Raw genomic sequence first — 14,916 nt, forward strand, 5'->3', positions numbered from 1 at the left:
GCTTCTGGGCTTCCTCCTGGCTTCATTGCTACATCTAATGAAAGAAAGAGGCTGTGTCCCAGCATTCCAGCAAATACTCAGATTCACTTTGATTGTGTCATACACATCCTTGAACCAGTCACAGGGGCTTAAGGGAGTGGAATCCTCTGATTGGCTTCAGCTACTCAAACCACAGAGCTTCTCAAAAGAAATATTCAGGATTCAGTCCAGGCAGGAGAGGAAATGGTAGCAAGGCAGTCAACTGCAGGTCCCGTTGCTTCTCTTCCCCCTTTCCTTTCTGGCCAGTGAAGGTGATAACAATTCCGATTTCTTGAGCACCTACTGTATGCCAGGCATTGAGCTGAGCACTTTAATCATCACAACAACCTCCAGAGGCCTCTTAGGAACCTTGGCTCAGAGACGTGACATAACATGCTCAGCTCACACTGTGGACAAGAACAGAGTCAAGATTCAAACCAGGGCCTGTCTCTTTGCAAAGCCCCGTAACTCTTACTCTGCCACAAACAAACATCTATCCATCCTTCCAGGCATACACATGTCCATCAATCTGTCCACCTGCCACCCATCCATCCATCCTTCAACTGTTCATTTGATAAACATATGTAAACTACCCACTGGGTTCTAGACGGAGTCAGATTTCTGTGAGTGACTCACAGGCTTACAGAGGTAGTCATGTGTACCAGCCATTAGCTTCATTTACTCTCCTCTTGGTGCCTTTAATTAAGAAGTGCCCCTGCCAGGAATGCCCTCCACTGTCTTTTCTGCTTGTCTAAATCATGTGCAAGGGTTCTGCCTCTATCAGACCATCAGGGAACTTGCCTGAACTGCCAGAGTTTGCCAAGCCCTCCTGCTTCTGAACTCTTGACAGTCTGATTAACACATGACCCTTGGCTAGCGGAAGCTGTAGGGCCCTGCTGATCTGGATTTCCACACTGGCCAGTAGTCCCAGAGAGCCTGGGACAAGGGACTTGCCTTATACAGCCAACTCTGCCCCAAACATCCCCAATATGGAGCCAGCTCCCTGAGCCTTGACTCCCAGATCTGGCAGGATTTTCCTGAATGAACATGGACGGTTTCATCATCTATAATATCAGGACTGTAATTTATTCAGCTTTCTTTGAGCACTTCTTTGTGCTCAGAAGGGCTTACAGAGATTCCAAAAATAAAAACGGTTCCATCACTCAAGGGGTTTGTAGTCTAGCAAGGAGACAAAATTAAACTGTGATAATATCTCCATCACAGATTCTTAGGAGGTTTAATGAGATGAGAACCTTCTTTTCTTTCTCAAATATTTATTGAGCATCTACTATATACCAGGCCCTGGGGTTAGAGCCGCACATAAAACAGCACCAGTTCCTTCTCTCCCGGCCTTTTTGCCTGCACAACCCCAAGGGGATATGAAGGGACTCAGGAAGGTCTAAAGCTTTCCAACTGTGAAAGGCTTTTCTCTTGCAAAAGCAGCAGCCCCTGCCTCAGTTTGTACTTATTCCCTGCCCCAGGCCCTGAGATAAGTTGCTTAAATGAGTATGTGGTCAACCATAAAACTTTGCAAAAAAAATTTTTTTTTCAAATTAGAAAAAAAAATTGCCATAGTCTCATCTATTGAACATTTTCTGGGGTTTCTTTTCAGACTTTTTTATACTCCTAGTTTTTCCCACTTGGTTACAATTATCCTGTATGTAGAATTTTGAATCTTGCCTCTTTCCTTGAACACAGAAGCATGCTCTATATTCTTTCAAATCTTCAATAAACATTTTTAATACTCTGTGGATGTATATAACCAAATATCTATTTTTTTGACGTTAAGATTGTTTCTCATTTTTTACTGTGACGAATAACACAGTGAAGAGTGCTTTTATGGGCAAAGCTTATTCCATATGTTATAGAAAATCCTGGAATTGGGGCCCCTGAGTCAGAAGGCATAGGCATCTAAAATTTTTAATACTTATCCAGAACTTTTACTTTTTCAAGGTGGCTGGTGTGTCAGTCTGTGCCCAGGAAAGTGTGACACCTCAGGCTTTCGTAGATGAATCAAGCTCCCTCCCACTCACAGAGGGAACTCAAACCAGTGCTCCTCCAGCTGGAGCTGCATTGGAATCATGCAGAGGGCATGTCCTCCCACCCGGCCCTGGGCCCCTCCCCTGGCCAGAGTCTTGGCCTGGTGGGCAGGGGTGGAGCCTGAGATTCTGCATTTCTCACTGGGCCCCAGGTAATGCTGACACCACTGTCCCAAGGGCCACACTTAAAACCATAATTTAAGCAGTTATTTTCCACTGACTCACTATTAAAGATGTAAAACAAATAATAATAAACAAGTGGCCCTCAGAGTCCCTATTTGCCAAAAGTACCCAGCTCTTGAGAGTCCCTTGGACTGCAAGAAGATCCAACCAGTCCGTTCTAAAAGAGATCAGTCCTGGGTGTTCTTTGGAAGGAATGATGCTAAAGCTGAAACTCCAGTACTTTGGCCACCCATGCGAAGAGTTGACTCATTGGAAAAGACTCTGATGCTGGGAGGGATTGGGGGCAGGAGGAAAAGGGGATGACAGAGGATCAGATGGCTGGATGGCATCACCGATTCGATGGACTTGAGTTTGAGTGAACTCTGGGAGTTGGTGATGGACAGAGAGGCCTGGCGTGCTGCGATTCATGGGGTCGCAAAGAGTCGGACACAACTGAGCGACTGAACTGAACTGAACTGACCCAGAATTTAGGTAAAGAAATTTTTTATCAATGTCATACATGCACTTGGTTTAGAGAATTAAATAGAAGTACAAGTCTAGGACTTCCCTGGTGGCACAGGGATAAGAATTTGCCTGCCAGTGTAGGGGACATGGGTTTGATCCCTGGTCTGGGAAGACTCCATACACCATGGAGCAGTTAAGCCTGTGTGCCACAACCTCTGAGTCCAAGCTCTGGAGCCCCCAAGCCGCAACTACGGGGCCTGTGTGCTGCAACTACTGAAGACAGTGCACCTGGAACAAGAGAAGGCACCGCCATGAGAAGCCCTGCACCACTACGAAGAGTAGCCCCAGCTCTCTGCAACTCGAGACGGTCTGCACAAAGCAACAAAGACCCAGCACAGCCAAAAATTTAAAAAATAAATTAAAATTTTTAAAAAGAGTATAAACTTCCTTAAAAAATAAAATGTCAGCCTAAAATGAAAAAAAAAAAAAAAAGTTCCCTGAAAAGGCTCTCACTTCTGCCTCTCAGAGGTAATACCTTCCCATTTTTCAGTTCTTCCTCCTATTATTTACTCTCATATTTCTAAATGATATTCTACTATTTCTTGATTTGTCCATCTGAGATATTATTGGTTGACTCCTTGTGATGGAAGGGAAGGATATAAAATTCTTCATCTACCACCTCCATCTTCCCATTAGAGTTGTTCACATTTTGGGGCTAAATCATATTCAATGTATACATCATTATGTCTATATAAATATTCCTCATAGCTCAGATGATAGAGCAACTGCCTGTAATGTAGGAGACCCGGGTTCAGTCCCTGGGTTGGGAAGACCCCCTGGAGAAGGAAATGGCAACCCACTCCAGTATTCTTGCTTGGGAAATCCCATGGACAGAGGAGCCTGGTGGGCTACAGTCCATAGGGTCACAAAGCGTGAAACACGACTGAGCGACTAACACACACACAAATCATATTCAATATATACATCATTCAGTTCAGTTCAGTTCAGTCGCTCAGTCGTGTCTGACTCTTTGCAACCCCATGAATTGCAGCACGCCAGGCCTCCCTGTCCATCACCAACTCCTGGAATTCACTCAGACTCATGTCCATCGAGTTAGTGATGCCATTCAGCCATCTCATCCTCTGTCGTCCCCTTCTCCTCCTGCTTGTCTTTCCCAGCATCAGGGTCTTTTCAAATGAGTCAGTTCTTTGCATCAGGTGGCCAAAGTATTAGAATTTCAGCTTCAGCATCAGTCCTTCCAATGACTATTCAGGACTGATTTCCTTTAGTATGGACTGGTATACATCATTATGTCTATATAAATACTGTTCACTACCAAGCCAAGTGGTGTAAAATCATTTTACTTCCAATATTTGATTTTTTATGTTTTATGGAGTCATCTTTTAAATTTAATTTTTATTTTGTATTGGAGTATAGTTGATTTACAGTGTCGCATTAGTTTCAGGTGTACAGCAAAGTGGATCAGCTGTACATACACATGTGCCTACTTTTTTTCAGATTCTTTCCCCATATAGGTTATTACACAGTATTGAGTAGAGTTCCCTGTGCTACAGCCGGTCCCTGTTGATTGCTTTATATAATGTCATTGTTCAGTCTCTCAGTCATATCTGACTCTTTGCAACCCCACGGACTGTAGCATGCCAGGCTTCCCTGTCCTTCACCATCTCCAAGAGCTTGCTCAAACTCATATCCATTGAGTCGGTGATGCCATCCAAGCATCTGGTCCTCTGTCACCCCCTTCTCCTATCTTCTATCTTTTCCAGCATCAGGGTCTTTTCAAATGAGTCAACTCTTCGCATTAGATGGCCAAAGTATTGGAGTTTCAGCTTCAGCATCAGTCCTTCAAATGAATATTCAGGACTGATTTCCTTTAGGATGAACTGGTTGGATCTCCTTGCAGTCTAAGGAACTCTCGAGAGTCTTCTCCAACACCACAGTTTGAAAGCATCAATTGTGTGGCGCTCAGCCTTCTTTATGGTCCAATTCTCACATCCATACATGACTACTGGAAAGACAGACAGCAAAGTAATGTCTCTGCATTTTAATATGCTGTCTAGGTTGGTCATAGCTTTTCTTCCAAGGAGCAAGTGTCTTTTAATTTCATAGCTGCAGACACCATCTGCAGTGATTTTGGAGCCCAAGAAAATAAAGTCTGTCACTGTTTCCATTGTTTCCCCATCTATTTGCCATGAAGTGATGGGACTAGATGCCACGATCTTAGTTTTTTAAATGTTGAGTTTTAAGCCAGCTTTTTCACTCTCCTCTTTCACCTTCATTAAGAGGCTCTTTAATTCCTCTTTGTTTTCTGCCATAAGGGTGGTATCATCTGCATATCAGGTTATTGATATTTCTTCCTGCAATCTTGATTCCAGCTTGTGCTTCATCTAACCCAGCATTTGCATGATATACTCTGCAAATAAGTTAAATAAGTAGGGTGACAATATATAGTGGTATGTATATGTTAATCCCAAAATTATGGAGTCATTTTTAACTGACTCATTTTATGTTGTTGTCATTAATTCTCCCAAATTCTCAACAGAACTGGAAAACCATCCAGTGCCAGGTTTCCTATCATCAAAGGCAACAACATGTAATCTATCAGTCCTATTTGTTTGGTTTATTCCTGCTCTATCAGTGTCCTAGGGCTGCTATAACAAGTTGCCGCTGGCTTAAAACAACAGAAATTTATTCTTTCCCACTGTGGGGACCAGAAGTTCAAAGTCAGGCTTTGCCAGGGCCAATTCCTTCTAAGGTCTCTGAGGGGCAACATGCTCTATGCCTTTGCCCCAGTTTCTGGCAGTCCTTGGTCTTCTTTATCTGGTAGGAGCGTCACTCCAATTTCTGCCTCCATCTCGACATGGTCTTCTTCCCCTGTGTCTCTTCTCTTTGTCTGGGTCTCAGTGCCTTCTTAAAAAAATAACAGTCATATTGGATTAAGACCCCTATAGATATGACCTCATCTTAACTAACGACACCTTAAAAGACCTTGTTTCCAGGAAAGGGTAAGGTCACACCTAAGGTTCTGAGGATATGAACCTTTGGGGTGGAGGGGGATATGCCATTTAACATAATCTACTATCCCGTGTTCTTTCTAAAGGAGCTTTCTGCCCTCTTGCTCTGCCCTCTGGTCGTTCTGTAGACTCACTCACTCCCTTAACCTTCACACTGAGTTTTTCTTCATCTCCTCCACAAATCCTATACCTTGACTTCTTGTTTCCCTATCTTTGGTTTACTCTTTGGTTGTGTTGGAGTTCATCCTCTGGTATCTGTCTAACAGAGAATGCATGGAAGCTACATTCTTTTGCACTCCATATCTAAACATACCTTTTTTATTTTAAGTATATTTACTTATTTGGCTGTAAGGTCTTAGTTGCGGCATGTGGGATCCAGTTCCCTGACCAGGGACTGAAGCCTGGCCTGCTGCATGGGGAGGGAGAGTCTTAGCCCCTGGACCGCCAGCGAAGTCCCTAAACATATCTTTGTTCAGCTTTCACACCTAACATATAGTTTTCCTGGGCATAGAAATTAGGTTGAAAATTGTTTCCCCAGAATTTTGAAGGTCTTCTATTTTGGCATCTGGTGTTTTGGGACTTGCCATGTCATTCTGTTTCCCAAGCTTTTACTCACCTCTCTGTATAAGCTGCAGAATCTTCTCTCTGTCCCCTGTGATTTTTTTTCTTTTTTTCTTACTCTTTGATTGTGCCATGCAGGATGTGGAATCTTAGTTCCTCAACCAGGAATGGAACCTGTACCCCTTGCAGTGTAAGTGCAGAGTCTTTTTTTTAAAACCCTTGCCTGAAATCGACATGTACACACTGCTTTATTTATCTTTGGCCGTGCTGGGTCTTTGCTGCCACAGGCTTTCTCTAGTTGTGGAGAACTGGGGCTACTCTCTAGTTGCCCTCTGCAGGCTTCTCATTGTGGTGGCGTCTCTCGTTGTGGAGCAGGGGTTCTAGGCACACGAGCTTCAGTAGTTTCATTAGTTCTAGGCTTGAGGGCCCTCGAGAGTGCAGGCTTCAGCAGCTGTGGCTCTCGGGGTCTAGAGCGCAGGCTCAGTCTGCGGCTCTCAGGCTTAGCTGCTCCTCTGCAGGTGGAATCTTTCTGGACTAGGGATCAAACCCAGGCCCCCTGCATTGGCAGGTGGATTCTTATCCACTGCACCACCAGGAAAGTCCAGAAGCATGGGGTCTTAATCGCTGGACTGTCAGGGAAGTCCCTGTCCCTTGCATTTTGAAATGTCATAGGAATGTGCCCCCATGCAAGTCTGTTTTCATCCTTTTTGCTGGTGAGTGGTGGTCCTTTGATCTGGAGACTCGCATCTGTCATTTATTGGACAGTCTTCTTACACTGTCCCTTTGATCTTTTTTTTCCCTCTGGTTTTTATCCTCTCTTTCTGAAACTTTTAATCAGATGGTTCACATCCTGGAATTGACTTCTAATTTTCTCCTTTCTCTCCTCCTATTAATACTTTTCATTCCACACTTTGTGTTCTGGGCAATTCCTGGTCTTTATCTTCCAGACAATCTATGGAATTTTTTAGTCTTGATCATCATATATTTAGTTTCCAAGCCCTCTTCCTTGTTCTCTGAATGCTCCCTGTTTTCAACATCCTGTTTGTGTCTTGTAGAGGTAATCTTCCCTCTAATCTCTCTGATGATATTCCTTAGAATTGTTTTGTTCAAGTTCCTCCTACAGCCTGTATGGTCTATTTCCTCTGAGTTCCTTTTCTCTGCTTGTTTTGGTCTTTGTCTTTTATGTAACCAGCCTTCCTCAGATGTTGGTGACCTTGACCATTCATAATTAAGAATGAGTCACTTCAGTGTTGACTGAAGGCTGTCTGTGTGTGTGTATGTGTCTGTGTGTGTGTGTGTGTCTGCGTGTGTCTGTGTGGGGTGGTGGTGGTGCTTGGGGGTTGGGTAACATCTCTCGTGGGAGACTGGGCTGGAAATGGCCACTGTGTTGGGGGTCCTCAGCATGGCTATCTACAGGCCCTTTTTCTAAGGCCGTTTGCTTCCTCCGGGAGGAATCCTTTCATCTCCCACCTGGGGTGGAGGTTGGAGGGCTGGAGCAGCGTAGAATCCTGGCTGCTGGAGGTCTGAAAACTGAGCAGCCTGGGGATGGGGCTCTTCTCAGTTAGGGGATAGATAGGCATGTCCGTTAGAAATAGAATCTGAGTTATATTTTATATAACTTAAAATTTTCTAGTAACCACAGTAAAAAAAATCTAGTTTCACTAATTAGTGAAATTCAATAGTGTATGTTATGTAACCCAATATAACCAAAATATCAACCTTTTAATGTATAATTTTTAAAATTGTTAATAACATATTTTACATTCTTTTATTCATGCCAGATCTTCCAAATCTGCTATCTTGTGCTTTTAGCACATCTCATCTGAGAGCAGCCACGTAGCAAGGGCTCAGAAGCCACACGTAGAGACAGCAGTACTGGGCCGCACAGGCGTAGACCAGCTCAGCTGAGAACCCCTCCCACCCTCTGCTGGGCCAGAGCCCCAGTCCTCCTTGGCTCAGTTGCCCCTGAGGATTCATTTCTGTTAGAGATGAACAGCTGACTATTTGGTTGTGGGAGGGTGGTTCTGACCACCTGGAGTGGTTACCTGCCTCCTGTCCAGACTTCCAAACCATCCTGCTGCCCACCCCCAGGCACAGAACAAGTGCCTTCTCAGAGGCACGCCCATGCAGCACTCATGCTTCAGCTTTCTCTGCTCTGGGACATCAGTCAGTTACTGCTCCTCTGCCAGCTGCCAGCTTCCTAAGTGTATTGACATCTCTCATCTGCTGTACCCTCCTTTTCCATTCTTTGGGCTTATAGGCTTGTAGCATTTTAATTTTGTACTGTCATTTTGAAGGGGTGTCAGTGAGAAACAGATAAATGTGTAACTTCAACTTAACATGTTCAACTAGAAGTCAGGAAATGTTCTTGTATTTTGTCTTTAAAATCCTTGTGTATTACAAGTCTCTAGTCTAAAATCTGTTTTTGTTTAAATGATGCCGATAGATTACATTATCAGTCAAATGGCTAAAGTTCTTACAAATCAATATTTGAATAGAACTGATTGTTCTCCTTTGGTCTTGTATCCCCTCCCCAAATATCTCAGTTTGATAAAGGGGCTCCACCAGTGGCCTCCACAAGCTCGTGGTCCCCTCCCTTCTGCCCTGCAGCAGTCCTTCAGAGTGTGGCCCAAGCTTCCAGGATACCCCTGCCCCGAAGTGGCCTTCAGGATCTATCTGATCCTGCGTCAGTTCCCAAGGATTCCATGGCACCCTTGAAGCATGAAGCTGCTTATTTACACAGGATGGCAAGGAGGTTTCCATGGCAACTGGACCTCAGCATCTGCTCACTATCTGGCCTAGAGTCACCGATTGTCCTGTTTCTCATAAGGGTGTGGAAAATTGAGTCATCTCCCTTCTGCCTACCCACCCCCCCCACCTTTATTTTTAACCCTCAGGTTCCCCAGCCATCTTTGTTGCTTCATGGGCTGTCACCAGGCACTTTCTGGAAGATGTTGGGTAAGCTGTCGGATGGAGAGGTAACAGAGTATATTTTATATTGTCCAGTTCTTTCAATAGGATGGACCCTTCTCTGAAGCTGTTATCTAGGAGAGGCCTATGTCTCAGACCTGGAGCCGCAGGCGGGTTCTCTGCCGTGCAGGCTGCTGAGTACCCAGCTCTCCTGGATATGTGTTTTCAGATATGCTGAGCCACCCTTCTGCTGCCCGATCAGCTCTGTGCCTGACAAGAGCTGTGCTGCTCAGGGAGGAAGCTCTAAGGACCAACCTAGCTTTTCTCTTCCTGGCAGCTCCCTCCTCCTGTCCTCCCGACATGGGATGTCTGAGTCCTGCAGACTCAGGAGAGCAGGAGAGTAGAAGCAGCTTTCAAATCCCTGATGGGTACAAAGAGATCTAGTCTCATTCTCTAAAGATTTGGCTCAGGATGAGCCTGGGAGCTACTGTGAGTGGGCTCACGGAAGGAAAGCTTGAAGGAAGCTGGGGAGGTGGTGAGGCAGCATGGCCACGTGGGAGGCCATGTTTCATCATGTAATGACACAGCCAGGCCATGACGGACGAGGTGTAAAAGTGTCTTGCTGTCCAAATTCAGTCTAAAATAATCCTTTAAAATGAATTAATTCTCTCTAAGAAAAATCTGGATTTTTAATTTTTCTAGAACAAATGGAAAGTTCTGTCAACATTCCCTAGGTCCCTTGTGGCAAAAATGAGCTGGACAGAGTTGTGGCCACCTTAGACCAAGCGCAGTCTGTCTATTTGCCAAGTCCCCCATGCTCCCAGCCCTGTGCCTGATGTCCCCAGGGCTGAGGTCACATGACACTCACCCAGGCACTTCACTTCCTGACACTTCACCTGCCTGGCTGCTGTTGGCCACCACGCTCCCCAGTGATCTTGACCATGCACTTGGCTCTGGGGTCCAGAATCTTCCATCTCAGATCTGTGTGCTTTTGCTCCCTAGACACTCACTGGGCTTGCCTGGAGCCTGGACGCTCCCCAGCCCTGGCGGTGCTCTTGGCAGCAGAAGATGGTCAGTCCTAAGGGTGTTAAGCCCACAGTCTACAGGGGGCAGGACCACAACGTACTCCTTCCTGCAAAGGGCACCTCTGAGAACAGGTCTCTTCTAGTCAGCCCAGCTCCCCACTCCTAGTCATACCTGGCTGTCCCTCCCTAGGTGCTGGGACATCAATGCCAACGCGTCTATCTGGTGGGTCATCCGAGGGCCTGTGATCCTCTCCATCCTGGTAAGTAGCTAGCCCCCCTAATCTGGCTCCAATGGGAGAGACCAGAACAGTGACAGGCTTGCAGGGTGGAGGGCCTTGGCAAAGCCAGCATTGCTGCCTCCAGGTGTATGGAGGAATAAACCAGAGTTTCCAGAGTCTGGGCAGCAGCAGGAGAGTCTAGGAGCCCTGCCCCCAGAGACTGCCAGAGGGGAGGAGAGCGAGTCCAGAGCAAAAGCTTGCCTTGGCCTTGTCTGCTGGGAGCAGCTTCAGTGTACTAAGCAGAGCTCCTTACTCAGAGTGGCTAGCTCAGGTCGCTTGAGATTCTGCCTCCACTGGTTCAGATGGTTGGATCTTGATCATTTTTAAAGCATTCTGTGGTTGAACTGGGCAGACTCACTGAGCCAGGATCATAGAGCGGGTAGCACCTGGGGAAAGCCAAGGCTGCTGTGGTCTTGGCCTCTGTGGTGTGGTGATATGACAGGGCGGGAGGGCAGGCCTGAAGAGTTGGCCCCAGGGGCGAGATTCAGGAGTGACTCTTAGACAGAGCAGTTCAGGGTGTCTCCACCTTTGCTCTCCTGTCAACCTGGGAGCCTTTTAAAAATACCAGTAGCAGAGATTCAGGCTCTCCTTGTCCTGGGGAGGGGCCTGGGCACTAGGCTTGGTTTTACGTTCCCAGGTGATTCTGCTCTGCAGTCCAGAGCCCTGTAGCTGAGCCTGTGGGTGTGGCTAAGGATAAGGAAGATCCATGGGGGCGCGCCCTGGGGCAGCCCTTTTCCTAAGTAATGTGCACAGTCTCAGAGGGATGCCAAGACTACAGAACCAGGTGACAGAAAGTGCCCTTACTAGGCTCACAGGAGGGTTAGACTGGGCAACAGCCCCCTCTTCCACTAGCTCGCTGGCTTTCCTTGTGTGGCTGGTTGAAGGGGCCATCCCATAACCACTTTCCTTTTTTTTTCAAAAATAGTAGAATTGGGGGGGAAAAAACAGTAAAATTTGGGACTTCCCTCATGGTCCAGTGGTTAAGACTTGGCGCTCCAAATGCAGGGGTCGTGGGTTCAATCCCTGGTCGAGGAACCCAATATCCTGCATGCTGCATGGTGTGGCCAAAAACCAAACAAACGAAAGAGTAGAATTTTACACCATCCTCCCTATTATCTCAACTCACAACAGGAGAGCTAGAAATTGTAGAGAAATCTGAGTAGCAGCCATGATAGGCCACTGAGTAGCTCAGGAGAGCATAATGACTTTTCCCTATTTCTGCTTCTCTTAGAGGGTGTGAAGGTCATTCATTAATTTGGAACCACTCAGGGTAGGAGTTAGGGTTAGAAACGTAGTGTCTGATACGGTAGTAATGCACAGTTATCACCAGTACAGAGGGTGTCTAGTGCTTTAAACACAACTTTATTTTTGCTGCCCTGATACATTGCTACCCAAAGTCACTTTATGTTAATAAATAAATAATTTGATTATAATTTTGATTAGGCCAACTTTAGCATAGTGTTTTCTAATCTGACTAAATTAAACTTTAAGGGATAGTGAAAGATATTAGGCTTTCATTTCCTATATACAGTCTTAATACACTGAAAACTGTATACTGAAATCTGCTATTATTTATCAAAAGTTGTTTTTTGTCAGCTTGTCACATGTAAATAATGTCTGAACATTTTTTATTAGCAAATAATATGGCATAAAAATATTGACTATTCTATCACTAATTATGTTATACAAAGAATGTGCTTGTTTTATGTTAAATCAAAATATATTCTCGCTTCTAAAATAATAGTAATAGAATTCATATAAAAGTGCAAAAATACAAAATGTGTTTTTAAAAAAGGACTAAAATCACCCATATTTGTAGCACCTAGATGGACATTATGATGCTGTGCTTTTCTGTCCTGTAATTTTCTTTGAGTGCATGTACTTTTTCAAAATGCTTATTATAGTTTTGTGTCCTGGTTTGTTTTTTTTCCCTTAGCAGTAGATGTAAACTTTCCAATGTCACTTGAAATTATTTGATCAACTGCTGTGCTATAGCTGCTAGATACTGAGCCAGTTTCCTTGCTATAATTCTGGGACTTTGACAGGCCAGCCCAGGAGAGCCCCAGGGCCCAGGCTGATTTCAGGAGACTGTGGTCTCTCTAGTGATTGAGGATATTGGTGGGGGTGGGGGCATTCCTGATGCCAAGTATCTCTCTCCCAGCCTGTCACGGGGCCCAGAATTCCACTATTTAAGGTTCATTCTTGGGATAGTTAAAATTTTCCCTTTTGCTTTCAAATGCTTCCTATTAAATACAACTCAAAGGCAAAAAATAAAAGAGCCTTTGTTAGTTTATACCATGTACAGCTTACAGCAAGATCCACAAAGAGTGAGCTGAGAAGTGTCCTGACCAGGGATGCTGAGCTGGGGTCCTAGACACGCCACTAATCCTGTGTCTTCTGGCAAGTGGCCGTAGGCCCCCAGGCTACTCGTCTGAACAATGAGGGTGCCCGCCCAGTCAGTTCCACTGATCCCTGCTTCTGCAAAATGATTCTGGAGCTGGTGGGTGAGGGGAGGACAGAGGGTGCTATCTGGGCAACCTCGTAGTGTGGCTGGCACTGGGCACTACTGGAGTGGGGCAAATGATGCCAAAAGCAACAGACTCTGGTCCCTGTCCTTTAGAAAGGCAGGATTGAATTGGCAGTTAATGGACACATACAGATGCTTGCACTTGGCCCCTTGCAAGTATTTCAAGTGCCCTTACAAGTAGCATCATCCCTAACTACAATAAATCAGGAAAAGGAGGTGATCAAGAAGGCTTCCTGGAGCTGGTGATTGAGCTGCAGAACGACTGTAAGTCTCTGAAGCAGTGGTTCTCAAAATGTGGTCCCTAAACTGGCAGCTTCACTGGGGACCTTGTTAAGAATGCAAATTCCCCTGTGGTCCAGTGGTTAGGACTCTGGGCCTTCACTGCCGAGGGCCTGGTCCCTGGTGGGGAAACCAAGATTCTGCAAGCTGCAGATAAAAGAAAGAAAGAAAGAAAAAAAAGCAAATTAAACCATAACTGTTGGGGGCGGAGCCCAGCAATCTGCACCTTAAACTTTGAGAACCTCTGCTTGTAAAGCCTTTGCTACTTGGGCATAGTCCAAGGCCCAGCTTTGGCATTCATTCCCTGGAGCTTGCTAGAAATGCTGGATCTCAGGCCTGCATTTTAATAAGATTCCAAAACATTCCAATTGTGAGTGATCCACCCTGCGACTGAGCAGACCTCAGAGCTCCTGCAGCCCAGGAGTGGAGGCTGAGCCATGGAAGACAGTGTGTTTCTCCAGGACTGGGTGTGCTGGAGGGCGTGATGTGCCGTCTTGCTGTGGCTACACTGCCTTCCCTGCCTGGGGCTGGAGCCAGGAGAGGTGGCCGGAAAGCAGATCGTCTTTAGCCTCACCTCTGTCTTGTGTTTTACAGATTAATTTCATCCTTTTTATAAACATTCTAAGAATCCTGATGAGAAAACTTAGAACTCAAGAAACAAGAGGAAATGAAGTGAACCATTATAAGTAAGTGGAAGGCAAAGACAGGCACTCAGTCAGTCAGCAGGCATTTATGGAACACCTACTGTTTACCCAGCTGGTGCTCGACACTATAGAGGTAGAGGAGGAGGAAGAACTGAGACCTCATCCTGGGGAGTTTACTGTGGGGTGGAGGGAAGGAGGGGTGGGTCCTTTCCTCTGCATAGAACTGCCCTGGAGATGGGGAGAAAAGAAATCTAAGCAGGACCCCTGTAGGCAAATATCTCACCCTTGGGACAAGGCTAGGGAGTCAGGGGCCCAAATTCAAGTTTTTATGGGGACAGTGGCTCTCCTTATCTGTGCGTTTTGCATCCAAGGATTCAACCAACCTTGGATTGCAGATTGCAAATATTTGGGGAAAAAAATCCAAATCAAAACATTTTCATTGTATGAGGTATTATAAGTAATCTACCCACTCCAGTGTTCTTGCCTGGAGAATCCCAGGGATGGGGGAGCCTGGTGGGCTGCCGTCTCTGGGGTCGCACAGAGTCGGACATGACTGAAGCGACTTAGCAGCAGCAGCAGCAGCAGAGATTATTTAAATATATGGGGCATGTGCATAGATTTAAGCAAATACCCCATTTCATATAAGCGACTTGAGCATCCAAGGATTTCATTGTCTGTAGTGGGTCTGGAGCCAATCCCCATGGGTGCCAAGGGTCGACTGTGTATTTTCCAGCTTTCACTATACCTTCACCAGATTTTCAAGATAATGTGATTCAAAAATACTTTAAAACCTTTGAGATGGTCAAGAAAGACGATGTATTAGTCTGCTCAGGCTACCATAGCAAGACACCACTAAAGTGGTGACTTAAGTGGCTGACTTAAATAAGAGAAACTTAATTCCTCACTATTCTGGAGGCTAGAAGCCTAGGAATAAGGTGTTGGCAGATTTGAATTCTCTGGAGGCCTCACTCCTTGG

At 45.5% G+C, this 14,916-nt stretch overlaps 1 protein-coding gene across 1 annotated transcript in view; it reads left to right on the forward strand.

Annotated features, from left to right (window-relative positions):
* Positions 1-14,916, forward strand: part of SCTR (secretin receptor) — a 76,994-nt gene that overhangs the window by 51,572 nt on the left and 10,506 nt on the right. Inside the window, exons 8-10 of the mRNA XM_070389329.1 lie at positions 9,175-9,235; positions 10,403-10,472; positions 13,891-13,982. Coding sequence (XP_070245430.1) covers positions 9,175-9,235; positions 10,403-10,472; positions 13,891-13,982 — 223 coding nt within the window. The remainder of the gene's footprint in view (positions 1-9,174; positions 9,236-10,402; positions 10,473-13,890; positions 13,983-14,916) is intronic.

Source organism: Bos mutus, chromosome 2, assembly GCF_027580195.1.
Source record: "Bos mutus isolate GX-2022 chromosome 2, NWIPB_WYAK_1.1, whole genome shotgun sequence".
Classification (NCBI taxonomy): Eukaryota; Metazoa; Chordata; class Mammalia; order Artiodactyla; family Bovidae; genus Bos; species Bos mutus.